Below are 26851 nucleotides of genomic sequence, written 5' to 3'. Positions count from 1 at the left end.
TCAGTAGCTGTGAAAGCCCTTTTTTTTTTTACTTCCGTGTGATGAAAACAATATTTTAATAGGATGAAAAAAGTCAGACCACTTTACTTGATGTTGTGCAAATGATAAATGTTTTCTCAAATCCCATTTTCATAGATTATTGTTAATATGCTATCTAGTTTTATCAGTAAAGTTGCAAGTTAGTTGTAGGAAGTTGGCTCTGTATGTGCTATTTCAAAGTAAGGAATAGCATGCACAGAGTCCAAGGGTTCCCCTTAGAGGTAAGATAGTGGCAAAAAGAGATAATACTAATGCTCTATTTTGTGGTAGTGTGGTCGAGCAGTAGGCTTATCCAAGGAGTAGTGTTAAGCATTTGTTGTACATACACATAGACAATAAATGAGGTACACACACTCAGAGACAAATCCAGCCAATAGGTTTTTGTATAGAAAAATATCTTTTCTTAGTTTATTTTAAGAACCACAGGTTCAAATTCTACATGTAATATCTCATTCGAAAGGTATTGCAGGTAAGTACTTTAGGAACTTCAAATCATCAAAATTGCATGTATACTTTTCAAGTTATTCACAAATAGCCGTTTTAAAAGTGGACACAGTGCAATTTTCACAGTTCCTAGGGGAGGTAAGTATTTGTTAGGTTAACCAGGTAAGTAAGACACTTACAGGGCTTAGTTCTTGGTCCAAGGTAGCCCACCGTTGGGGGTTCAGAGCAACCCCAAAGTCAACACACCAGCAGCTCAGGGCCGGTCAGGTGCAGAGTTCAAAGTGGTGCCCAAAACACATAGGCTAGAATGGAGAGAAGGGGGTGCCCCGGTTCCGGTCTGCTTGCAGGTAAGTACCCGCGTCTTCGGAGGGCAGACCAGGGGGGTTTTGTAGGGCACCGGGGGGGACGCAAGTCCACACAGAAATTTCACCCTCAGCGGCGCGGGGGCGGCCGGGTGCAGTGTAGAAACAAGCGTCGGGTTCGCAATGTTAGTCTATGAGAGATCTCGGGATCTCTTCAGCGCTGCAGGCAGGCAAGGGGGGGATTCCTCGGGGAAACCTCCACTTGTGCAAGGGAGAGGGACTCCTGGGGGTCACTTCTCCAGTGAAAGTCCGGTCCTTCAGGTCCTGGGGGCTGCGGGTGCAGGGTCTCTCCCAGGCGTCGGGACTTTAGGTTCAAAGAGTCGCGGTCAGGGGAAGCCTCGGGATTCCCTCTGCAGGCGGCGCTGTGGGGGCTCAGGGGGGACAGGTTTTGGTACTCACAGTATCAACGTAGTCCTGGGGTCCTCCCTGAGGTGTTGGTTCTCCACCAGCTGAGTCGGGGTCGCCGGGTGCAGTGTTGCAAGTCTCACGCTTCTTGCGGGGAGATTGCAGGGGTCTTTAAAGCTGCTCCTTTGGATAAAGTTGCAGTCTTTTTGGAGCAGGTCCGCTGTCCTCGGGAGTTTCTTGTCGTCGTCGAAGCAGGGCAGTCCTCAGAGGGTTCAGAGGTCGCTGGTCCCTTTGGAAGGCGTCGCTGGAGCAGAGTTCTTTGGAAGGCAGGAGACAGGCCGGTGAGTTTCTGGAGCCAAGGCAGTTGTTGTCTTCTGGTCTTCCTCTGCAGGGGTTTTCAGCTAGGCAGTCCTTCTTCTTGTTGTTGCAGGAATCTAATTTTCTAGGGTTCAGGGTAGCCCTTAAATACTAAATTTAAGGGCGTGTTTAGGTCTGGGGGGTTAGTAGCCAATGGCTACTAGCCCTGAGGGTGGGTACACCCTCTTTGTGCCTCCTCCCAAGGGGAGGGGGTCACAATCCTAACCCTATTGGGGGAATCCTTCATCTGCAAGATGGAGGATTTCTAAAAGTTAGAGTCACTTCAGCTCAGGACACCTTAGGGGCTGTCCTGACTGGCCAGTGACTCCTCCTTGTTTTTCTCATTATTTTCTCCGGCCTTGCCGCCAAAAGTGGGGCCTGGCCGGAGGGGGCGGGCAACTCCACTAGCTGGAGTGTCCTGCTGGGTTGGCACAAAGGAGGTGAGCCTTTGAGGCTCACCGCCAGGTGTGACAATTCCTGCCTGGGGGAGGTGTTAGCATCTCCACCCAGTGCAGGCTTTGTTACTGGCCTCAGAGTGACAAAGGCACTCTCCCCATGGGGCCAGCAACATGTCTCGGTTTGTGGCAGGCTGCTAAAACCAGTCAGCCTACACAGATAGTCGGTTAAGTTTCAGGGGGCACCTCTAAGGTGCCCTCTGGGGTGTATTTGACAATAAAATGTACACTGGCATCAGTGTGCATTTATTGTGCTGAGAAGTTTGATACCAAACTTCCCAGTTTTCAGTGTAGCCATTATGGTGCTGTGGAGTTCGTGTTTGACAAACTCCCAGACCATATACTCTTATGGCTACCCTGCACTTACAATGTCTAAGGTTTTGTTTAGACACTGTAGGGGTACCATGCTCATGCACTGGTACCCTCACCTATGGTATAGTGCACCCTGCCTTAGGGCTGTAAGGCCTGCTAGAGGGGTGTCTTACCTATACTGCATAGGCAGTGAGAGGCTGGCATGGCACCCTGAGGGGAGTGCCATGTCGACTTACTCGTTTTGTCCTCACTAGCACACACAAGCTGGCAAGCAGTGTGTCTGTGCTGAGTGAGAGGTCTCCAGGGTGGCATAAGACATGCTGCAGCCCTTAGAGACCTTCCTTGGCATCAGGGCCCTTGGTACTAGAAGTACCAGTTACAAGGGACTTATCTGGATGCCAGGGTCTGCCAATTGTGGATACAAAAGTACAGGTTAGGGAAAGAACACTGGTGCTGGGGCCTGGTTAGCAGGCCTCAGCACACTTTCAATTGTAAACATAGCATCAGCAAAGGCAAAAAGTCAGGGGGCAACCATGCCAAGGAGGCATTTCCTTACATTAGTGGAAAGGTTTTTGGATATTTCTTGGAAATTTACTGTCTGTAAATGCCAGTGCACTATCACATCATGGTTTAGTATGAAAATGTCACTTACCCAGTGTACATCTGTTCGTGGCATCAGTCGCAGTAGATTCGCATGTTTTGCAATAGCTCGCCATCTGGTGTTGGGCCGGAGTGTTACAAGTTGTTTTTCTTCGAAGAAGTCTTTCGAGTCACGGGACCGAGTGACTCCTCCTTTTGTCTCCATTGCGCATGGGCGTCGACTCCATCTTCGATTGTTTTTCCCCGCAGAGGGTGAGGTAGGAGTTGAATTGTAGTAATAGTGCCCATGCAATGGAGTGACTAAGTATGCACCTATTTAAGGTTGAGATGATACATATATAAATAGTTGAAGGTAACTTCCAAACTGCTACAGGCTCCCGGGGAGGCGGGTGGGCACATGCGAATCTACTGCGACTGATGCCACGAACAGATGTACACTGGGTAAGTGACATTTTCAGTTCGATGGCATCTGTCGCTGTAGATACGCATGTTTTGCATAGACTAGTAAGCAGTTATCTCCCCAAAAGCGGTGGATCAGCCTGTAGGAGTGGATGTAGTTTGAAATAATGTTCTTAGTACGGCTTGACCTACTGTGGCTTGTTGTGCGGATAACACGTCTACACAGTAGTGCTTGGTGAATGTGTGAGGCGTAGACCATGTGGCTGCCTCACATATTTCTTGCATTGCGATGTTTCCTAGAAAGGCCATGGTAGCACCTTTCTTTCTGGTTGAGTGTGCCCTTGGTGTAATGGGCAGCTGTCGTTTAGCTTTAAGGTAGCAGATTTGGATGCATTTAACTATCCATCTGGCTATACCTTGTTTTGATATTGGGTTTCCTGCATGAGGTTTTTGAAATGCAATAAATAGTTGTTTAGTCTTTCTGATGTTTTTTGTTCTGTCAATGTAATACATCAATGCTCTTTTGACATCTAATGTATGTAGTGCCCTTTCAGCTACGGTATCTGGCTGTGGAAAGAACACTGGAAGTTCCACTGTTTGATTTAGATGGAACGGTGAAATAACCTTTGGCAAAAATTTAGGATTGGTCCTTAGGACGACCTTATTCTTGTGTAGTTGTATAAAAGGTTCCTGTATTGTAAACGCCTGAATGTCGCTTACTCTTCTTAGGGAAGTAATGGCGATGAGAAATGCCACCTTCCAGCTTAGGAACTGTATTTCGCAGGAGTGCATGGGTTCAAAAGGTGGACCCATAAGTCTAGTTAGGACAACATTTAGGTTCCATGAAGGAACAGGTGGTGTTCTTGGTGGTATAATTCTCCTAAGGCCCTCCATGAATGCTTTAATGACTAGTATCTTATATAGGGAAGTTGAATAGGTAGTCTGCAGGTATGCAGATGTTGCTGCAAGGTGTATTTTAATGGAAGAGAAAGCCAGGTTAGATTTTTGTAAGTGAAGCAAGTAACCCACTACATGTTCTGGAGTTGTGTGTAATGGTTGTATTTGATTAATATGGCAGTAGCAAATAAACCTCTTCCATTTACTTGCATAGCAGTGCCTGGTGGATGGCCTTCTGGCTTGTTTTATGACTTCCATACATTCTTGGGTAAGTTGTAAGTGCCCGAATTCTAGGATTTCAGGAGCCAGATTGCTAGATTCAGCGATGCTGGATCTGGGTGTCTGATCTTTTGGTTGTGTTGTGTCAACAGATCTGGCCTGTTGGGCAATTTGATGCAGGGTACTACTGATAGGTCTAGCAGCGTTGTGTACCAGGGTTGCCTTGCCCAAGTTGGTGCTATTAATATGAGTTTGAGTTTGTTTTGACTGAGTTTGTTTACCAGGTAAGGAAGGAGAGGGAGAGGAGGAAAAGCGTAAGCAAATATCCCTGACCAGTTCATCCATAGGGCATTGCCTTGGGACTGTTTGTGTGGGTATCTGGATGCGAAGTTTTGGCATTTTGCGTTCTCCTTTGTCGCAAACAAGTCTATCTGAGGTGTTCCCCAGAGTTTGAAATAAGTGTTCAGAATTTGGGGGTGAATTTCCCATTCGTGGACCTGTTGGTGATCTTGAGAGAGATTGTTTGAGAGTTGATTTTGGATCCCTGGTATAAATTGTGCTATTAGGCGAATTTGGTTGTGAATTGCCCAACGCCAAATCTTTTGTGCTAGCAGGCTTAACTGCGTGGAGTGCGTCCCCCCTTGCTTGTTTAGATAATACATTGTTGTCATGTTGTCTGTTTTGACGAGAATGTATTTGTGAACTATTATTGGCTGGAAAGCTTTTAGTGCTTGAAAAACTGCTAGAAGTTCTAGGTGATTTATATGCAGTTTTGTTTGATGTACGTTCGAGGTGTGCTCCCCACCCTGTCATGGAAGCATCTGTTGTTATTACGTATTGTGGCACTGGGTCTTGGAAAGGCCGCCCTTTGTTTAAATTTATGTTGTTCCACCACAGAAGCGAGAGGTAAGTTTGGCGGTCTATTAACACCAGATCTAGAAGGTGACCCTGTGCTTGTGACCATTGTGATGCTAGGCACTGTTGTAAGGGCCTCATGTGCAGTCTTGCGTTTGGGACAATGGCTATGCATGAAGACATCATGCCTAGGAGTTGTAGTACCATCTTTGCTTGTATCCTTTGTGTTGGATACGTGCGTTGTATGATGGTGTTGAAATTTTGAATTCTTTGTGGACTTGGAGTGGCTACTCCTTTTGATGTGTCTATTATGGCTCCCAGGTATTGTTGTACCTTGCGCGGCAGAATTTTGGATTTTGTGAAATTGACGGTGAACCCTAGTTTGAAGAGGGTTTGTATGATATGATTTGTGTGATTTGAGCACTCTATTAACGAATGGGCCTTGATTAGCCAGTCGTCTAGATATGGGAACACATGTATTTGCTGCCTTCTTATGTGTGCAGCGACTACCGCTAGACATTTGGTAAAGACTCTTGGTGCGGTTGTTAATCCGAAAAGGCAGTACCTTGAATTGGTAATGTATTCCCTTGAATACAAACCTTAGGTATTTCCTGTGCGATGGGTGTATTGGTATATGGAAATAAGCATCCTTGAGGTCTAAAGTTGCCATGTAGTCGTGTAGTTTTAGCAATGGCAATACTTCTTGTAGTGTGACCATGTGAAAGTGGTCTGATTTGATGAAAGTGTTCACTACTCTGAGGTCTAGGATTGGTCTCAGCGTTTTGTCCTTCTTTGGTATCAGAAAGTACAGTGAGTAAACTCCTGTGTTTATTTGTGTGTTTGGCACTAATTCGATTGCATTCTTTTGCAATAGTGCCTGCACTTCTATCTCCAGGAGATTGGAATGGTGTGTTGTCAAATTTTGTGCTTTTGGTGGTATGTTTGGAGGGAATTGTAGAAATTCTATGCAATAACCATGTTGGATAATTGCTAGAACCCAAGTGTCTGTAGTGATTTCCTCCCATGCTTTGTAATAATGACTTATTCTTCCCCCCACTGGTGTTGTGTGGAGGGGGTGAGTGACATGTGAGTCACTGTTTAGTAGTAGGGGTTTTGGGGCTCTGAAATCTTCCTCTATTCCTAGGGAATTGCCCTCCTCTATATTGTCCCCGAAAACCTCCTCTATACTGTCCCTGGTAACTGGACGGTGTTGCTTGTGAGGTGCTGGCTTGTGTGCTCTGACCCCGAAACCCCCCTCGAAAGGGTGTTTTATGGAATGTGCTGTAATTCCCTCTGCTCTGCGGGGAGTAGAGTGCGCCCATGGCTTTGGCAGTGTCCGTATCTTTTTTGAGTTTCTCAATCGCTGTGTCCACTTCTGGACCGAACAGTTCTTTTTCGTTAAAAGGCATATTGAGAACTGCTTGTTGAATCTCTGGTTTAAATCCAGACGTGCGGAGCCATGCATGCCTTCTGATAGTTACAGATGTATTAATTGTCCGTGCAGCTGTATCTGCAGCGTCCTTGGAGGAGCGGATCTGCTGTTTTGCCCTATTTTGTAAGTCCTTGGGCAGATGTTCAATGAGATGTTGCATCTCGTCCCAGTGGGCTCTGTCATAGCGCGCAAGTAATGCCTGGGAGTTCGCGATGCGCCACTGGTTTGCAGCTTGTGCTGCGACTCTCTTACCAGCTGCATTGAACTTGCGGCTTTCTTTATCTGGGGGTGGTGCTTCTCCAGATGTGTGGGAGTTGGCCCTTTTCCTAGCTGCTCCTACAACGACAGAGTCTGGTGGCAGCTGTGTAGTGATGAAAACCGGGTCTGTAGGAGGCGCCTTATACTTTTTTTCCACCCTTGGTGTAATTGCCCTACTTTTGACCGGCTCCTTAAAGATTTCTTTTGCGTGCCGGAGCATACCAGGGAGCATAGGCAGGCTTTGGTATGAGCTGTGGGTGGAGGAGAGTGTGTTGAATAAAAAATCATCCTCGACCTGTTCTGAGTGGAGGCTTACGTTGTGAAATTGTGCTGCTCTAGCCACCACTTGAGAATACGCGGTGCTGTCCTCTGGTGGAGATGGCTTCGTAGGGTATGCCTCCGGGCTGTTATCTGACACTGGGGCGTCGTATAGGTCCCATGCGTCTTGATCTTGGTCACCCTGACTTATGGTGGTGTGAGCTGGGGAGTGTGATGGAGTTTGTGCTGGTGAGACGTTAATCACGGGCGGAGGAGAGGGTGGTGGGGTAACTCTTTTCACCACTTTTGGTTGTGGTGTCTGTTCAGTTTGGAACTCCAACCTTCTCTTTCTTCTAATGGGGGGAAGGGTGCTTATTTTACCTGTCCCCTGCTGTATGAAAATACGCTTTTGCGTATGGTCCACATCAGTTGATTGTAGCTCTTCCTCAAACCTATGCTTTTGCATTTGGGAGGTTAGCGAGTGCTCTTCTGTATAAGAGCCTGAAGCTGGGTCGCTTGCAGTTTGTTTCGGGATCGAAACCCTGTCTGCGTGTTTTTTCGGCTCCGAGGTGACTTTTTTCATTTTCGGGGCCGAAACCTCTCGGCGTCGATCTTCTTCGGTGCCGCTGTCTCGGCGTCGAGCCGTGTCCACACCGGTATCTCGGTGTCGAGGCTTGTCTCCAGCACTTTCTCGGTCCCGAGAAGGCTGCGTGCCGGTGTCTCGACCGGAGTCGGACGATCTCGGCACTGTTTGGGCCTTTTTCGGTGCAGACGGTCGGTCACCGAATTTATGGGTGGAGCCATGGCCTGAAGGCAGTGGCGTCCCCTGGGCCTTGTAAATCTTCCTCTGTGTGGTTTTCGACGTCTTACTCACGGTTTGTGTATCGTCGAATCCTTCGGAGTCCGATTCTTGGATCGAAAAGGATCCCTCCTCTTCTTGTTCCTCGAACTCCCGGTGGGCTGTCGGCGCGGACGCCATCTGAAGTCTTCTGGCTCGACGGTCTCGGAGACTTTTTCGGGACCGGAACGCACGACAGGCCTCGCAGGTGTCTTCGCTGTGCTCAGGTGACCAACACTTGGTCTGTAACCTGTGCCTGTCTGTATAGGGGTATTTATTGTGGCATTTGGGGCAGAAACGGAACGGGGTCCGTTCCATCGGCGTTGTTCAGCACGTGGTCGTGCCGACCAGGCCCCGACGGGGGATCGAAAAACTACCCCAAAGGGCACCGGAGCTCTTCGATCTTCGATGCGGTGTTGAATCTAACTACGCCGATCCGGAACGCAACAATACCGACGAAAATCTTCCGAAATTAGCTATCTTTCCGTTCCGAAACTCGGAGCGACAGGAACACGTCCGAACCCGATGGCGGAAAAAAAACAATCGAAGATGGAGTCGACGCCCATGCGCAATGGAGACAAAAGGAGGAGTCACTCGGTCCCGTGACTCGAAAGACTTCTTCGAAGAAAAACAACTTGTAACACTCCGGCCCAACACCAGATGGCGAGCTATTGCAAAACATGCGTATCTACAGCGACAGATGCCATCGAACATATATTTATTAAAATTGAGTATTTAAACAAACAAAAAAACACTCCTGCCCTGATGGCAAAGCTATTAGTAAACTAAGAGGCAAGACATGCATGGATCATGTGTACCCTTTAGGTGGGCTAGAATTATTGTACATTTGCCTAGGATCACACAATTTGAGACCCATTTCCAGGACAAGTACATTACAGTTAGGTAGAGTAGATTATTCAAGCTACTCTACCTGCATTTTTAGAGGCCTGCTGGCAGGTTATGTCCTGCTCCTCAGCAGGTAGGTTCTCATTTGCATTCCCTACGCATTGCCGAAAGATGAATCTGCAGGGTTTTCAAGACTGGAAAGAAGTTGGAATGAAGTAAAATGTCTACACTTGTCTGGTGTTCCCCCTCCTACTGGCAAGAGAAGGTCAACCTGATTCCAGAAATGCATGAAGTATCTTTCTAGCCTCTACTGCAGTGGGTGCCGCCGGTACTGTGGTTTATCCAACTACAGGAAAACTTTGACCACATATGGAAGTTCCAGGGATGCAGGCCACTGACAAAAACAAGCAAGGGCAAACCCAATAGATCTCACTTTTTTGACTTTTAGGCTTTACAGATGCTGGGAAGCATCAGCAAAATGAAAAATTACTGATGCTATACAGCTTTGATGAAAAAATATGGGCAGTTTTGTTTTCACATTATGCCATGGACACATGTCCATCACCACGTAAGCAACATTTTCTTTTGTTTTTCATTTAAACATTCAAGGTGTGGACCCCACTAGTTCTGGTAAATGAAAACTTAAACTTCCTTGAGCAAAAGCACATTTGCATTTTTTGACAAGCAAAGTGTCCCTCCTGAAAACGTAAACTTCTAGGGGTATGAGGTAAAAATGGAAGAAGGACAGTGCAAAGGTTTGGGGAAGGAGATGCACAGGAAGCAACAAAGGTACTTGAGGCTGGGGGGAAAAAATAAAGAAAAATGAAAATCCTTGTGAATAGCGGGGAAAGCAATTGTAGGAGAGTAGCCTATTTTGAGCTTGGTTACCCCCACTTTTGGCCTGTTAGTCAGTGTGTTTGACTGTGTTCACTGGGATCCTGCAAACCAGGACCACAGTGGTTATGATCTCCTCTAAATTTGGTTGCTGGTAACCTTTTCTCCCCACAATTTGCATACTGGTCCCCTCCATGTAAGTCCCTACTATATGGCACCTCGGTACCCAGGGTATTGGGGTTCCAGGGGATCCCTATGGGCTACAGCAGTTATTCTGCCACCCATAGGGAGCCCATGCAAAGGGTTCTGCAGGCCTGCCATTGCAGTCTGCGTGAGCCGGGTGCAAGCACTCGTTTTCACTGCAAGTCACCCCTATGGTAGGTCCTCTCAGCACTGTGGGCAGGGTGCAGGTACCTGTGTGTGAGGGCACCCCTGCACTAGCAGAGGTGCCCTCACAAACTCCAGCCCCATTTTACTGGACTTAGTGAGTGCGCGGACGCCATTTTATGTGGGTACTGGACATAGGTCACTACCTATGTCCAGCTACGTAACGGTAACTCCAAACCTGGGCGTGTTTGATATCAAACATGTTGGAATCATACCCCAATATTGTTGTAAGTATTGGAAGTGTGATTCCATGCAATCTGGGGGCTCCTTACAGGACCCCTCACATTGCTACGGACAGTCTTACAGGTCTTTACGAACAACCCAGCTGCTGCCACCCCTCAGACAGATTTCTGCCCTCCTGCTGCTTGATCTGATCAACCCAGTATGGAAGAACAAAGGATCTCCTTTGAGAGAGAGGTAACACCCTTTCCCTTTGGAAATAGGTGTGACGGGCTTGGGAGGGGTAGCCTCCCACAGCCACTGGTTTTACTTTGAAGGGGACATTTGGTGCCCTCCATGCATGAACCCACCCCCCACCCCCTCCCCAAAACCCCAACACCCCCCAGTCCCTGCTCTGGCGATAAACTGGCCAATGACCACTCCCCTGTCCATCACCACAGAGCTCCTCCAGAGAGTCCCTGGGTTCTGCCATCTTGTTTCCAAGGTTGTCAGGGAGCTCTGCGAGCATCTGAGTGGCCAGGCAAGGCAGGTAACGTCAGAGGCACCATGTAGGAAGCTTGCTCTGTATATACTATCTTAAAGTAAGAGCTAGTGTGCACAGAGTCCAGGGTTCCCCAAGAGGTTTGACAGAGGCAACAATAGATAATACTAATGCTCAATTTGTGGTAATATGGTCGAGCAGTTAGGTTTATCAGAGGGTAGTGTTAAGCATTTGTTGTACACACACAGGCAATAAATGAGAACACACAATGACTTAACTCCAGGACAATAGGTTTTTATATAGAAAAATATTATTTTCTTAATTTATTTTCGAACCGTAAGAGTCAAATTGCAGGTAAATACATTAAATGTAAGGTACTTTGCATAGGTATAGATAGAACTTTGAATCAAAACAGTAATGTACACAGTTTGGCATAAAATGGCATTAAGCTATTTTAAAAGTGGACACTGCATAATTCAACAGTTCCTGGGGGAGGTAAGTACAGGTTAGTTTATCAGGTAAGTAAAGCACTTACAAGGTCAGTCTCCAGGGCATAGGCAGCCCACCATTGGGGGTTCAAGTCAACCTCAAACACCCAGCACCAGCAACACAGGGCCGGTCAGGTGCAGAGGTCAAAGAGGGGCCCAAATAACATGGGCGCCTATGGAGGCAGGGGGTGCTACGTTTCCAGTCTGCTAGCAGGTAAGTCCTTGGGGGGGCAGACCAGGGGGGTTTAGTAGAGCACTGGCGGGAGGTGGGAGTGGTCCCCAAGTAGGCACACAAAACACAACCTCAGTGGCACAGGGACGGCCGGGTGCAGTGGGCAAACGGATTCGGTGTTCAAAAGGTTTCAATGGAGGGACCCGGGGGTCACTCAGACGTTGCAGGCAGGGCACGGGGGGGCTTCTCGGGCCAGCCACTGACTGGGCAAGGGGGAAGGCCGCCTGCTGGCCACTGCTGCACCGGGGGTCGGTTCTTCACGGGCCTGGGAGCTGCAGGTGCAGTGCTTCTTCCAGGCATCGGCTTTCTTTGTTCTGGGCAGTCGCGGTCAGGGGGGTCCTCGGGATTACCTCTGCAGGCGTAGTCATAGGGGTGGAGAGAGGTCAGCCCAGGGTGGACACGTCGTTGGAGTTGCCTGGGGGTCCTCTCTGGATTGTTGGTTTCTCTGGACACGGGCCAGGGGCGTTTGGTGCAGAGTGGTGAGGACTCACGCTTCTGGAGTGAGGAGGGAGTCCTTCAGAAGAGGTTTCTTCTTCTGTTCTTGTTTGGACAGGGCTGCTGTCCACGGAAGCTCTTGATCCTCGGGAATGCAGGCAGTCCTCTGGAGGTTTTTCCAGAGGCCGCTGGACCTGCAAGACGCGTCACTTTTCTTCTACAGGTTCTTTGAAGCAGGAGACAGGCCGGCAGGGATAGGACAAGTCAGTTGTTCTCTCCTTTCCTTCTCTGCTGGAGTTCCCACTAAGCAGTCCTTATTGTGAGGTCGTCAGGAATCTGAAATCCTGGGTTCAGGGTCGCCCCTAAAGACAAATTTAGGGGGGTGTTAGGCTCACAGGGCAATAGCCAATGGCTGCTGTCCTTGAGGGTGGCTACACCCTCCTTGTGCTCCCTCCCTTTGGGGAGGGGAGCACATCCCTATTCCTACTGGGCTAAATCCTCTAAAACAAGATGGAGGATTTTCCAAGGAGGGGGTCACTTCAGCTCTGGTCACCTTAGGGGTGGACCTAGCTGAGGGGGTGACTCTTCCTCATTTTTCTCATTATCTCCCAGGACTTGCCGCCAAAAGTGGGGGCTGTGCCTCAGGGGGCGGGCATCTCAACTGACTGGAGAGCCCTGGGGCATTGTAACATGAAGCCTGAGCCTTTGAGGCTCACTGCTAGGTGTTACAGGCAGGCTGGCACAGACCAGTCTGTCCTGCACTGAAGGATTGCGTAAAATACAGGGGGCATCTCTAAGATGCCCTCTGTGTGCATTTTAATGAATCCAGCACTGGCATCAGTGTGGGTTTATTATTCTGAGAAGTTTGATACCAAAAGTGTAGCCATTATGGAACTGTGGAGTTCGTTTGACAAACTCCCAGACCATATACTTAGTATGGCCACACTGTACTTACAATGTCTAAGAATGGACACTGTAGGGGCATATTGCTCATGCAGCAATGCCCTCACCTGTGGTATAGTGCACCCTGCCTTAGGGCTATAAGGCCTGCTAGAGGGGTGACTTCCCTATGCCACAGGTAGTATTTTGTGTGCATGGCACCCTGAGGGGGATGCCATGTCGACTTTGCCTTTTTCTCCCCACCGACACACACAATCTACAATGGCAGTGTGCAAGTTTTAGGTGAGGGGTACCATAGGGTGGCACAACACATTCTGCAGCCCTTAGGGACCTTCCATGGTCACAGGGCCCTTGGTATCACTGGTACCTTTTATAAGGGACTTATCTGTGTGCCAGGGGTGTGCCAATTGTGGAAACAATGGTACATTTTTAGTAAAAAAAGAAAACTGGTGCTGGGGCCTGGTTAGCCTGCGCCTGAGCACACTCAGTCAAGGCAGCATCAGTATCATGGAAAAAATGGGTTTGGGGGAGGTGGGGGGGAGTTAACTGCATCAAGGTGCCATTTTCCTACACACCATAGGTAGTTACCTGGTTAGGTGACCAAGCCCCTTCTTTTGGCTATACAGGGTTTCCCGCTGAGGTGGGCCCTCAGATTCGGCTTGCAAGGTTCCAGCAGGACTCCTCTGCAACCTCTGCTTTGACTTCTGGCTCTCCAGGACCAGACAAGCTGCTTCCAAGAAGAAAGGACTCTTCTGCAACTTTGTTTCTCCGGCTCCTGCCAGCTTTGCAACATTTCCCCGGCCTGCATTCTCAGAAGACTGCAACTCTTCAGTCTGCACATAAAGAAGAAGGAATCTCCCTTGGGGTGAAGGCATCACTCCCCTGCATCTGCAGGTACCTGGCTGCAACAATGACTAGCTGCGTGGGTCTCCCCTCATCACGGGCAGTGGTCCGGAGTGGTCCCCTTTATTTTCCTAACACGAAGTGTTTTCTTTCATGTGTGTAAGTGCTGTGTGACTACACAGTTAACACACCTTGGCTGCTCATCCACAGCTACCTCTAGAGAACCTGGCTTCTAGACACTGTCTACACTTCACTAAGAGGGGATACCTGGTATAAGGTGTAAGTACCATAGGTACCAACACACACCAGGCCAGCTTCCTACAGCAATGAAGAAGCCTGGGTGATGATGGATAAACACAGAGCACTGTAGGGGGTGAAAGGGACAGGTATTTCTATATAGGTGGAAGGAAGCTAGAAAACGTCCAAGGTCATGAGGGGCTAAAAGAAAAATGAGTTCCTTAAAAGGGGAGGAGTACAAGGATACAAATCAGTATTAACAGGCTACTCCAGGACCTGAATATGATATCAGCATATTATTTTGTGGTAAATATACCACTAGGTTTATTCATATTTGCAGTGATCGAAGTGCCATTTCAGAGAAGCTTCTCCCATAATATGCTTACATAGGTAGGTTACAGCTTTTATGTATGAATTTGTATTACATCTTGGTTTTAATATTTGTGTAAATAAAGCAAATTTCCTATGTAGTTTACATCATTTAAATTATTATATTATGATAATCTGAATATTAACATATCAATTTATTCCAAGAAATAATGATGGGATTTTGCATTCATCCTTTAATTGAACGTTTTGACTTGTGCATGTCTTTTAGTGTTTGCCACCTGCAATATAAAACATTGAAAATAGAGAAACAATGGCACATCGATGTTCTCTGCAAAAGTTACACAAAGGGGAAAATCAGTAATATTGCCGATCAAACCAGGCCTCTTTAACAAACGGGAACAAAACCTCAGTTTAAATGTATCTTACCTCAATAAGATCATGCATAACAAAAACCAACAAACTCAGTGACCTGTGTCACAGCTCAATGGAATATAGAACACATTTCTCTATCCTGAAACTAGAGTCATTAAATGTTCCGACAAATATTTTTAAGTGACCCCCTGCCACAATTAATGCACACAACCTGGCTTCTGAGCGTTTCTGTATTGGGTTAGACCATTCTGACTAAACTTCACTCATTAAGACTTGTACAAAACAAAGACTCTTTTGTAGATATAAAAGGTTAACAGCATGTTTCGTTGGTTTCCTTCAACTCTGTACTGATCAGATGGACATGAGCTCACAACATTTTCAAGGGTGGGCATCTTAGGTGTCTGGTTCATGTTGACACAATGTCAAGGTATCCCGTTTGTGAGTTATTTCGGAATGTGTATTCCTTTGCCATTGCACATGGACTGGTATTAGCATGGGATCTCAATTAAAAGACAGGATAGTTCTGGGTCAATTAATGTGGACGAAGAGGCTATACAGAAGTTACATTAAGTCTCCGCACACTAAATTCCATTCAAACATGATGCGAGTTACAGGAAGCTTTGAGGGGATGAAATGGAAAACACACACTCACATCCAGTTATCCCACACATCTAGAGTGTTCTCTTACCTGCGCGGCTGGTCTTTGCTCCCGCTGGGACTACGACTCTTTCGGTTGGTGCTAGGAGAGAAAGCACAGAAACAAGGGAATCAATACCCAGGCTATGCACTGCTTGAATATTGTTTGCTATAAAGAATTACTATTGCAGCGCTCTAAAAGCAAGAGTCAAAAGACTCAATGTCTTGTTAACAACATGAAAAAAGCATTAGGAATGCTCAAGTACCTTTGGAATTAGAACTTGCAAGGCAAGGTGTTTTTCCAGTGCTTAATTTCTAAATAAAAACGTGCAAGTGCCCAAAGCTCTCCTTTGAAACACGCGACTGCTGTGTTTAAATGTGCGAGCAGGGAAAACTGAGGCAGCATAATCCTAAAGCCAACTCAGGGCTCTTTAATCCATTTATAGCCACTTCCTGCCCCTTCAGCTCACTCTCCAGCTTACTCCTTTTCTCCCCTTTGTGACGTTGTTTTGTTTTTGTCTTCCTCCGCCTTTTCCATATGTGTCTTTTGCTCGTAGTAAATGCTTGAAGCAGAGTAATAAGTGATGACATTCAAAAGTAAGTGCTGGTGCCTTAAATTAAGCACTGTGCCTTATCACACGGATAGTAAAACCCCACAGTAAAGAGAAGGCTAGGTGTTTTATCCTGCTTTGAATCTACCACTTATGGAGAAGAATAAAGAACCCTGGAAACTATATTGTCAACTTTTCTATTAAAGATTTGCTTTCTTTTGTTGAGTTCAGACATGTTTTATGCAATTTCTTATTAAATCATTTACTGCTCTAAGTATGCGCCTTTCTTATGTGGCTCACAACTGATTAGTGATCCCTTCTTCTGCACACCCACCCATGTCCTTATCTATGAGCTTTCTAAATTATACAGCTCATGTGCCTACTTTAAGAACAACCACTGTCCTCAAACTACTATGGGAACAGTGAAGTACCTTAGAGTTGCAACAAAGCCTGCTTAATTGCCGGTCTCTGAATGCCTGGAGTGTCCCAACAAAATTCATGGGTGAAGGGAATACGACCTGAAGAAAAGCGCTCTTTTACAGCAGATCAACAGAAGCTACGGAAAGCAACCAAATGCTTTTGGATCCAACTGAATTATAAATAACATGGACATGTAGTAGGTGTATAGTAACAGCTTATCTGTGGGACAAGAGCAATAGAGAACTAAAAGGAGTCTTTCTAGCCTTAGAAGTCCTAAATCCCTAATGAACGGCGTACGTAGCTTTGTAAAGTAGATATCAAACAGACAGCATGCTACAGATTCTGTGAAGATAGACTACAAATAATCTCAAAAGGCTAAGCCTGTGTAAAAGCCCAGTATTTAACCATGCCTGGCTTTCATACACCTAATCACGGCTATGAGTGATAATTCAAGATTAACGATGTGGTAGCTATGTTGTAGAATATGGACCAAGAAAACAAGTGGTTTTATCCCACTTCCTAACCAAAATTAACTGGGTAACCTTGAGGGGCAAACAGAATGCATTTTTCCATAAACTACAAACTCCCACGAGCTCACTGAACTTTAATAATGGTCTCTTTTTTTCACAGACTACGAACTGAGTGAGTCCTATTAAAAATAATATCAGTTCTGGTGATGAAAAATTTAAATCTACTTTGGAATAAGCATCACTTTTTAATTGAAAAAACATAATCAGGTAGGTATTTATGTGGTTTTGCTAAAATAATAGTAACAATTTGAAGAAAACTGACCGAGTTCAAATTAATCAAGTGTTTTCCTTACTATGGCCAACTGAGTAACATGCAAAATAAATGTGTTCCGATGTAGCAGAAAAAAACAGTACCACTGTGGACTAACAAATACGTCTAGTAAAATTTAAAAAACTATAGTGGAAACATTAGTAGTGTCACTAGTGGTACGGACAATAATGGTTGGTAGCTGATGTGGTAATAGAAGTAAAATTAGTAATGATGTGCACATAATAACAATACCATTAAATTTAAAACCCATTTGCCTGGGTGTCTTGAGATGCAGCAGTATTGTCGGCGTTGTTGGCTGTCATACAACAGCAGAGGGAGAAGCCTGCAGGGCTCAACCAATACCTGATCACATCAATGCACCCCATGTTGCATCTGCCCAAAGTCATGGAATTATTAACGAGCAGCATAGAAATGGGAGGGGGTTGAAAAATACTCTGCTGCATGCCATGCATTTAGGTCTCGAGACAAGCTTAAGGATCCAACCTTCATTGTTGCCTCCTTACCAAAACAATACCCCACTTTCACCACCAGGAAACAGTTGCCCGCAATCTTTGCCCCGATCCTTCTCTGGGAATCGGGATAATACATTGCTGGCCATCAGTTGGAAGCCTGCTTCTCCGTCTTGGCCAAAAAAGCAACCTTTAGTTTATATGACCAATGTTCCAAGACTAAAAACTGGTCAAAAGGAGTCGACAGATTCAATGGTGAATAAGGTGACATCCTGTATAAGATATTGACGTCCGTGTCCATCAACTGTGCAATCGGACATTGTTTCTGCTCAATGTTCATCTAACCCCACTGAAAATTATGACAATTAATTTGACTATGACGGATCTCTCAATATCTGATGGCTTATTGGCCCTGGATGTTTGAACATATCCAACTATAGGCTCCAAAATACAATTTAAGATACTACCCAGAAGAACAACTGGTCCTTACACCATCTGCTATCTGCAAATTCAAGACCAAAGTGCGCACGGCAAAGCTAGTGCCCAAGTAAAACTGTCTGCATCTGAAGCTAGGGGAACCAAGTTGTCCCAATTGAATGAAGCTGACTAACCGGATGGTGCCTTGCACCTCGCCTGTCTCTTATGTTCGAACACCATCATCCTCTCTAGTAAAATATCATGTAACTAGAACTGTTGATGGCATTCATGATGTACCTATAAATAATTGTACTCCACGCAGTTAATTCTAGTTTTCCTAAATAATGCTGCCAGTAACAATCAACCCAATTGAACGCAGGCAATTTTCAATTGGACCAGTTTAATCTATCCTACCAGCATGGCATTAGTGCTGGTTTGTCTGTCCATTTATCAACAATAGATGCCATTTTGCAATATTCTGTAGTGCCAGGTGTTGACTTCTTTTCCTCAAGGCGAGGGGAACCTGGGGAAACAAAAGTCAGGGGTGTGAAATTCAGTAGAATATCTACTTGCCTGTGGGACAGGTTGCTTCTTAAATCTGCTTGTCCGGTAAAAAAAACCTACTTGTCCCATTGGCGTCATGTAATGCCAGGGGTGTGGAATTTATTAAAATATCTACTTGTCCAGGGGACAGGTTGCTTCTCAAATCTACTTGTCCTGTAAAAAGATCTACTTGTCCCTTTGGTGCTGTAAAGAAATGGCTCCCTGTTGCAGTTACCCCCCACTTTTTGCCTGATACTGATGCTGACTTGACTGAGAAGTGTGCTGGGACCCTGCTAACCAGGCCCCAGCACCAGTGTTCTTTCACCTAAAATGTACCATTGTATCCACAATTGGCAGACCCTGGCATCCAGATAAGTCCCTTGTAACTGGTACTTCTAGTACCAAGGGCCCTGATGCCAAGGAAGGTCTCTAAGGGCTGCAGCATGTCTTATGCCACCCTGGAGACCTCTCACTCAGCACAGACACACTGCTTGCCAGCTTTTGTGTGCTAGTGAGAACAAAACGAGTAAGTCGACATGGCACTCCCCTCAGGGTGCCATGCCAGCCTCTCACTGCCTATGCAAGTATAGGTCAGTCACCCCTCTAGCAGGCCTTACAGCCCTAAAGGCAGGGTGCACTATACCATAGGTGAGGGTACCAGTGCATGAGCATGGTACCCCTACAGTGTCTAAACAAAACCTTAGACATTGTAAGTGCAGGGTAGCCATAAGAGTATATGGTCTGGGAGTTTGTCAAACACGAACTCCACAGCACCATAATGGCTACACTGAAAACTGGGAAGTTTGGTATCAAACTTCTCAGCACAATAAATGCACACTGATGCCAGTGTACATTTTATTGCAAAATACACCCCAGAGGGCACCTTAGAGGTGCCCCCTGAAACTTAACCGACTGTCTGTGTAGGCTGACTAGTTCCAGCAGCCTGCCACACTAGAGACATGTTGCTGGCCCCATGGGGAGAGTGCCTTTGTCACTCTGAGGCTAGTAACAAAGCCTGCACTGGGTGGAGATGCTAACACCTCCCCCAGGCAGGAGCTGTGACACCTGGCGGTGAGCCTCAAAGGCTCACCCCTTTGTCACAGCCCAGCAGGGCACTCCACCTTAGTGGAGTTGCCCGCCCCCTCCGGCCACGGCCCCCACTTTTGGCGGCAAGGCTGGAGGGAACAAAGAAAGCAACAAGGAGGAGTCACTGGCCAGTCAGGACAGCCCCTAAGGTGTCCTGAGCTGAAGTGACTAACTTTTAGAAATCCTCCATCTTGCAGATGGAGGATTCCCCCAATAGGGTTAGGATTGTGACCCCCTCCCCTTGGGAGGAGGCACAAAGAGGGTGTACCCACCCTCAGGGCTAGTAGCCATTGGCTACTAACCCCCCAGACCTAAACACGCCCTTAAATTTAGTATTTAAGGGCTACCCTGAACCCTAGAAAATTAGATTCCTGCAACAACAAGAAGGACTGCCCAGCTGAAAACCCCTGCAGAGGAAGACCAGAAGACAACAACTGCCTTGGCTCCAGAAACTCACCGGCCTGTCTCCTGCCTTCCAAAGAACTCTGCTCCAGCGACGCCTTCCAAAGGGACCAGCGACCTCTGAATCCTCTGAGGACTGCCCTGCTTCGACGACGACAAGAAACTCCAGAGGACAGCGGACCTGCTCCAAAAAGACTGCAACTTTGTTTCAAGAAGCAGCTTTAAAGAACCCTGCAACTCCCCGCAAGAAGCGTGAGACTTGCAACACTGCACCCGGCGACCCCGACTCGGCTGGTGGAGAACCAACACCTCAGGGAGGACCCCCGGACTACTCTACGACTGTGAGTACCAAAACCTGTCCCCCCTGAGCCCCCACAGCGCCGCCTGCAGAGGGAATCCCGAGGCTTCCCCTGACCGCGACTCTCTGAAACCTAAGTCCCGACGCCTGGAAAAGACCCTGCACCCGCAGCCCCCAGGACCTGAAGGACCGGACTTTCACTGGAGAAGTGACCCCCAGGAGTCCCTCTCCCTTGCCCAAGTGGAGGTTTCCCCGAGGAAGCCCCCCCTTGCCTGCCTGCAGCGCTGAAGAGATCCCTTGATCTCTCATAGACTAACATTGAAAACCCGACGCTTGTTTCTACACTGCACCCGGCCGCCCCCGCGCTGCTGAGGGTGAAATTTCTGTGTGGGCTTGTGTCCCCCCCGGTACCCTACAAAACCCCCCTGGTCTGCCCTCCGAAGACGCGGGTACTTACCTGCAAGCAGACCGGAACCGGGGCACCCCCTTCTCTCCATTCTAGCCTATGCGTTTTGGGCACCACTTTGAACTCTGCACCTGACCGGCCCTGAGCTGCTGGTGTGGTGACTTTGGGGTTGCTCTGAACCCCCAACGGTGGGCTACCTTGGACCAAGAACTGAACCCTGTAAGTGTCTTACTTACCTGGTAAAACTAACAAAAACTTACCTCCCCCAGGAACTGTGAAAATTGCACTAAGTGTCCACTTTTAAAGTAGCTATTTGTGAATAACTTGAAAAGTATACATGCAATTGAAATGATTCAAAGTTCCTAATGTACTTACCTGCAATACCTTTCAAACAAGATATTACATGTTAAATTTGAACCTGTGGTTCTTAAAATAAACTAAGAAAATATATTTTTCTATACAAAACCTATTGGCTGGATTTGTCTCTGAGTGTGTGTACCTCATTTATTGTCTATATGTATGTACAACAAATGCTTAACACTACTCCTTGGATAAGCCTACTGCTCGACCACACTACCACAAAATAGAGCATTATTATCTATTTTTACCACTATTTTACCTCTAAGGGGAACCCTTGGACTCTGTGCATGCTATTCCTTACTTTGAAATAGCACATACAGAGCCAACTTCCTACAGGTGTCATGTAGTGTGGCGACAAATTATGGCAGCAATTAATAGCCTCTCTGATTATGCCAGGGCTACTACCATAGTAGGGCTTGAATACTTGGAGTTTCAATCCCTACTGTAGCAATTTCCTTATTTTGCCACCTTTCTGCAGATCTGCATACTGGGGCTGGAGGAAGCAGTAAGCAATAGTTCCAGGGCTGGAATGCCTTTGAGTCTGCAAACCTACTAACCTGCATATTTTAAAGATTTTTACCAGCTTCTCTCTAATATTTTCCCATAATAAGAAAGGTTGGACATTTACTCCTGACAATGGCAGAATTAGAACTTCTTCCAGGGTTGGGAAGAAAGTGGCTGGAGGGAAAATGAACTTGCAAATGCTCAATAGATTTTCACATGAGCAAATCTACACATCATATTTACCCACGCTAAAATACAGTTCACAAATATTTTATTGGGGTACGACATATACCATGGGTGCACTTTTGTGACTTTCTTTAAGAATTTGGGGCCACAAGTAGGGAGGTTCAGATTTGTGACCTGCAAATTGCGAGTTGCAAATCCGAATGTAGGATGGTGTCCTTGACACCATCTGTGATTCGCAAGGGCTTCACAAATGCCCACATCATGAATAATCATGAGGTGGGTCGCAATTTGCGACCCCCTCACGAATGGTGGCCTGCTGGAGACAGCAGACCACCATGTCTGTGACTGCTTTTCAATAAAGCAGTTTTTTTTTTTTTTTTTTTTTGTAATGCAGCCCGTTTTCCTTAAAGGAAAACGAGATGCATAACAAAAACGAAAAATGAAACGTTTTCGTTTCATTTTTTCAGAGCAGGCAGTGGTCCACAGGACCACTGCCTGCTCTGAAAAAATGTTTACAGTGACATTCACAATGGGAAAGGGGTTCCATGGGGATCCCTTCCCTTTTGCGAAAGTGTTGGCACCCATTTGAAATGGGTGCAAACTGCGATTGGTTTGCGCCCGCGTTCGCGGTCACAAAACAATCTTACATTGCACTGCGAGTTGCAATTAGGAAGGGAACACCCCTTCCTAATTGCGAGTCGCAAACCCGTTTTGTGATTCGGTAACCAGGTTACTGAATCGCAAAACTGGGTTTGTGCATCGCAATGTGCTTTTTGCACGTCGCAAACAGCGAAAGTCGCTGTTTGCGACATGCAAAAAGCTACCTACATGTGGGTCTTGGTCCCTAATTAGGTCTGGTGTTAACAAAGACATTTTGTTTTTATTAAACTTCTATTTCTCTCTCTTTCGGCTGGCTTTACTGTGAGTGATCGCATTCTTCTCTTCCACAAGGAGCATATTGCCACACAAAGTAGTTTTGTTCAGTGTCAGGAACTACAGTGGCAATCAGTGACGTAACGAAACTGGAGGGTGCCCCTTTGCAAAGAACATGGAGGAGCACCCTCTCCAGACTCACTCAGGGCAGGTGCTGTGCTGACGGGGCCCCCTGGAGGGCGGCTGCGGGGCCTTTGTTATGCTGCTGGTGGCAACGTGTGCTTTAAGAGTTCAAAAACCTTTTGGGGGGGTTTTGCCAATGTTTGTTACAATGTTGAGGGCCTGGTAGCTCCCACAGCAATAAAGTGTTACAAAAGCCATGTCAAAACAAGACACGCATTGATGAAACTAAAAGACTTATAAAAATATGTCAGATCAGTTGGCTTTGTCAGTGTTTGTTTATTTTCATGCTTCCCATAATCGTGTTGAAAATGGTTACACTGATTTTCCATTAGAAATATTTTTGGGAAATACTAGCATGCATCAACACATTTTACTAAATGACACTTCATTTGCATATAATCAGAGAGCATTCTGGGAGCATTATACTTAGCCTCTTAGCCTAAACTTTTCAAACATGTGTGTACACGTTTTTTTTTTTGTACTGGAACCAACGTCAGTAGTGAAGTGTGACCTTAAAACATTTATTTACAGCACGCACCCTAATAATGAAGGCTTTCAAATAATGAACCATAAATACAAGTTCGAACAGCATTATCTTTTGGAAACACATTACCTCAACTGCAGAGAGTTCAACTCTCTGTTAACAGGCAGCCAATGGGTTTGTGCTGCAGGGGGTTGGGCCTACTTGTCCCAAGGACAAAGGAAACATAAAAACTTGTTGCCCTTGACCCCAAACAAGATGTCCCGGGCGTCGGGCGATAGGAATTCCACATCCCTGAATGCGGCAACAAATCATGGCAGCCATCTCATTATGTAAGCGCTCTGTTAATAGCCTCTCTGATTATGCCAGGGCTACTACTATAGTAGGGCTTTAATACTTTACATTTTAATCCCTACTAAAGCAATTTTCTTATTTTGCCACCTTAACGCATCTCTCTCTGGGGCTGGAGGAGGCAGTAAACGATAGTTCCAGGGCTGGAATGCCGTTAAGCCTGCAAACCTATTACTTTGCATGTTATAAGAATTTTCACTAGCTCTTCTCTAATCTTCTCCCATATTGAGAAATGGTTGGAAATTTACTCCTGACAAGGGCAGAAGAATTTCTTCCAGGGGTGGGGGACAAAGTGGTTGAAGGAAAAGTGAACTTGTAAACGCTCAATAGATTTTCACATGAGCAAACCTACACATGCATATTTGCCTGTACTAAAATACAGTTCACAAACATTCTCTAGGAGCACAATTTCCTGGTCTACTTCAGCAAATTCTTGCGAATTCATAAAAGCCACTAATTCAAAGACATATTCCATGGCTGCACTTTTTTTGATCTTCTTTAAGAATTGGGTCGCTAATCAGGTCTGGCCAAAGACATTTGGTTTTTATTACACTTCTATTTGTCTCTCTATTGGCTGGCTTTATTGTGAGTGATCACATTCTGCTCTTCCACAAGGAGCATGTTGGCACACAAAGTAGTTTTGTTCAGTGCCAGAAACCACTGTGGCAATCAGTGGCGTAACGAAACTGAAGGGGATCCACCCTGCAAAGAATATGGAGGCCCCTCCCCTCCAGACTCAATCAGGGCAGGTGATGTGCTGAGGAGGCTCCCTGGGAGGGGGCTGCAGGGCAGTTGTTACGCCACTAGTGGCAATGTGTGCTTTTTGAGACCAAAAACATGTTTTCCTTTTTACCAGTGATGGTTACCATGGTGAGGGCCTGACAGCTCCCACAACATTAAAGTGTTACAAAAGCCATGCCAAAACAAGACATACATTGGCAAAACCAAAAGGCGAACAAAAAATGTTGGATTGGTTGGCTTTGCCAGTGCTTGTTTAATTTCATGCTTCCCATAATCTTGTTGAAAATGGACACACTGATCTTCCATTAGGAATATTTTTTGGAAATACTAGCATCCATCAACACATTTTTACTGAATGACTCTTCAAAGAAATAGCACCTAAAATGTAATACTAGCAAACCATTTTAGGGGAGAGCGCAAAGCGCTCCATCTCTCTTCTAATCTCACTTTAGGGGATTTTAACCACGCCCATGTTACGTCAGTCACTTTCATTGGTTCTTTTTTCAAAATCCGCTTGTTTTCATTTGGGAAAGGCATGCGTACGTCATGCCTTTTCCGGTGCTTAGCTCTCCTTGAGAGCACTGGTAAACTGCTGGAAACATACGAGACTCTGTTTTACCATATGGTTTCTGGACTACTTTTTCTCCTTATTTCGCAGCAGCGATCACGTACTTTTTGGGTTTTTTTTCCATTTAATGTGGCAAGAATAGTCCAGTTAGGAGTTTACAACGTTAATACCTCTAACTCGACGTAATGAGACCCGTTGCATTGCAAGGATTGTTTTTTTCCTATTTGCATTTTTTCTGAACATTTTATATTGAAAGCTAAGAATCATCACTCTTGCATACAAGCTTCTGCAAACATTTGCACCTAATCAGAAAGCATCCTGGAAGCATTATACTTAACCTCATATTGTTAATCTTTTCAAATTTTTTTTAACTGGAATCAATGTCGGTAGTGCAGTATGACCTTAAAACATTTATTTACAGCGCTTACCCTGCTTACCCTAGTAATGAACATTTTTAATTTAATGAACCATAAATACAAGTTCTAATGGCATTAACTTATGGACACGCATATTACCTCAACTGCAGACAGTTCCTTTCTCTGTAAACTGTCAGCCAAAGGTTTTGTGCTGCAGGGAGTTGGGCCTACTTGTCCCAAGGACAAAATAAACATGAAAACTTGTTGCGTTTGACCCCAAACAAATATGTCCTGGGCGTCGGGCGATAGGAATTTTACATCCCTGGAAGGGTTTACAGTTTACTTCGTTGTCACGGAATGTAGCAGGCCTAAGTGGGAAACTTGCAGACCAGGAGTGGGGCATTGTTATTAGTCATTGTGATGTAGTTTTATTACAGGAGACATGGGCACTGGAAAAGTATTTTAAACAGGGGTTTACAAATTTCTGTATTGAAGCTGTCCCCTCCAAAGCAGGCCACCTATTTGGAAAGTTAAAGATAAGGGTGAACACGCTTAATGGTACCATAAGGGGAATAGAGATTGATAGTCAAGGCATTTTAGGTCTGATGGTAAACATTTAAAATATCTATAAACACATTAGAAGTAGAAGGATTACCCTACTTTCAGACTGTTTGCTAATCATCGTATGGAGTGCACTGACAAATCTCCCCTCTGGTTATTACTGGTGACTTTAACACCACATAAGAGCCCCTGGTTGGGCTACCTATAATTACTGAAAGGGAAGATAAAGCAAGGGTCATACAGAAGTTGGAGGCCAAACTACTTAATACTTGGTCAACTAAAGCGTAACAGTAAATGCGCCTTTCCCATGAACTAAAGCCTGCAATGGCAGATTTAAGTCAAACAGCTTACTAGCCCCAACTTTGGAAAGAGCGAATAACCAGAACAGAATTGACTGGTATTCTGGATATTGATCTTTGGCATTTCACACTAGACTTTGAAATCATGCCTAGGCAAGATAGTGATCAAGTTGACAAAGAAGGATAACTTGTTTACGATCAATACACCTTTATGCATGCCATCAGAGGTGGGTCTACCATTGTCAAACAGAAAAGCTGGAAAGTGGACTAAATTGAGTTTTAAACCAGCTATCTTACTACATGTATATGCTGCATTCAATAGTATCTTAGGACCATTTGTAACTTGCCCACTAGGCAAATTGCATAATGACCTATTTGTGGTCCTATACTCTATGTACCAAACAAATGACTGAAAGCAAGGAAAGAGTCCACCAGCCCTCACCCTGGCACTTAAGTGAGTGCCACAAGGCCAAAGGGTATTTAATTAGGGGCATTAGGCAGTGGGATCATGATTTATTCAGAGAAATGTGAGCAAATTCTAAAAGAATTACTTCCGCTCTAAAGCAGAAGTGGGTTGATTCCAATTTGGTTGTCAATCAAGGCTTCTAAAAAAAAAAATAATAATAATAATAATACTTTAGGCAGATTTTTTTCACATGGTGGCATAAAAGCCCACAGGCCTATTGAATCTGCTGTGCAGCCCAAACAGTGGGTGAAACACCTATGGAAATGTATGCTCCAACT

General features: G+C 45.7%; 1 protein-coding gene across 2 annotated transcripts in view; it reads right to left on the bottom strand.

The window, feature by feature from the left end:
• Window positions 1-26851, bottom strand: part of RBM23 (RNA binding motif protein 23) — a 454647-nt gene that overhangs the window by 321700 nt on the left and 106096 nt on the right. For both annotated transcript variants that reach the window (XM_069238236.1, XM_069238237.1), the window contains exon 4: window positions 15324-15374. In XM_069238236.1, the coding sequence (XP_069094337.1) occupies window positions 15324-15374 (51 nt within the window). The remainder of the gene's footprint in view (window positions 1-15323; window positions 15375-26851) is intronic.

This window comes from Pleurodeles waltl, chromosome 6, assembly GCF_031143425.1.
Source record: "Pleurodeles waltl isolate 20211129_DDA chromosome 6, aPleWal1.hap1.20221129, whole genome shotgun sequence".
NCBI lineage: Eukaryota > Metazoa > Chordata > Amphibia > Caudata > Salamandridae > Pleurodeles > Pleurodeles waltl.
This window is presented reverse-complemented; position numbering and strand designations above follow the sequence as displayed.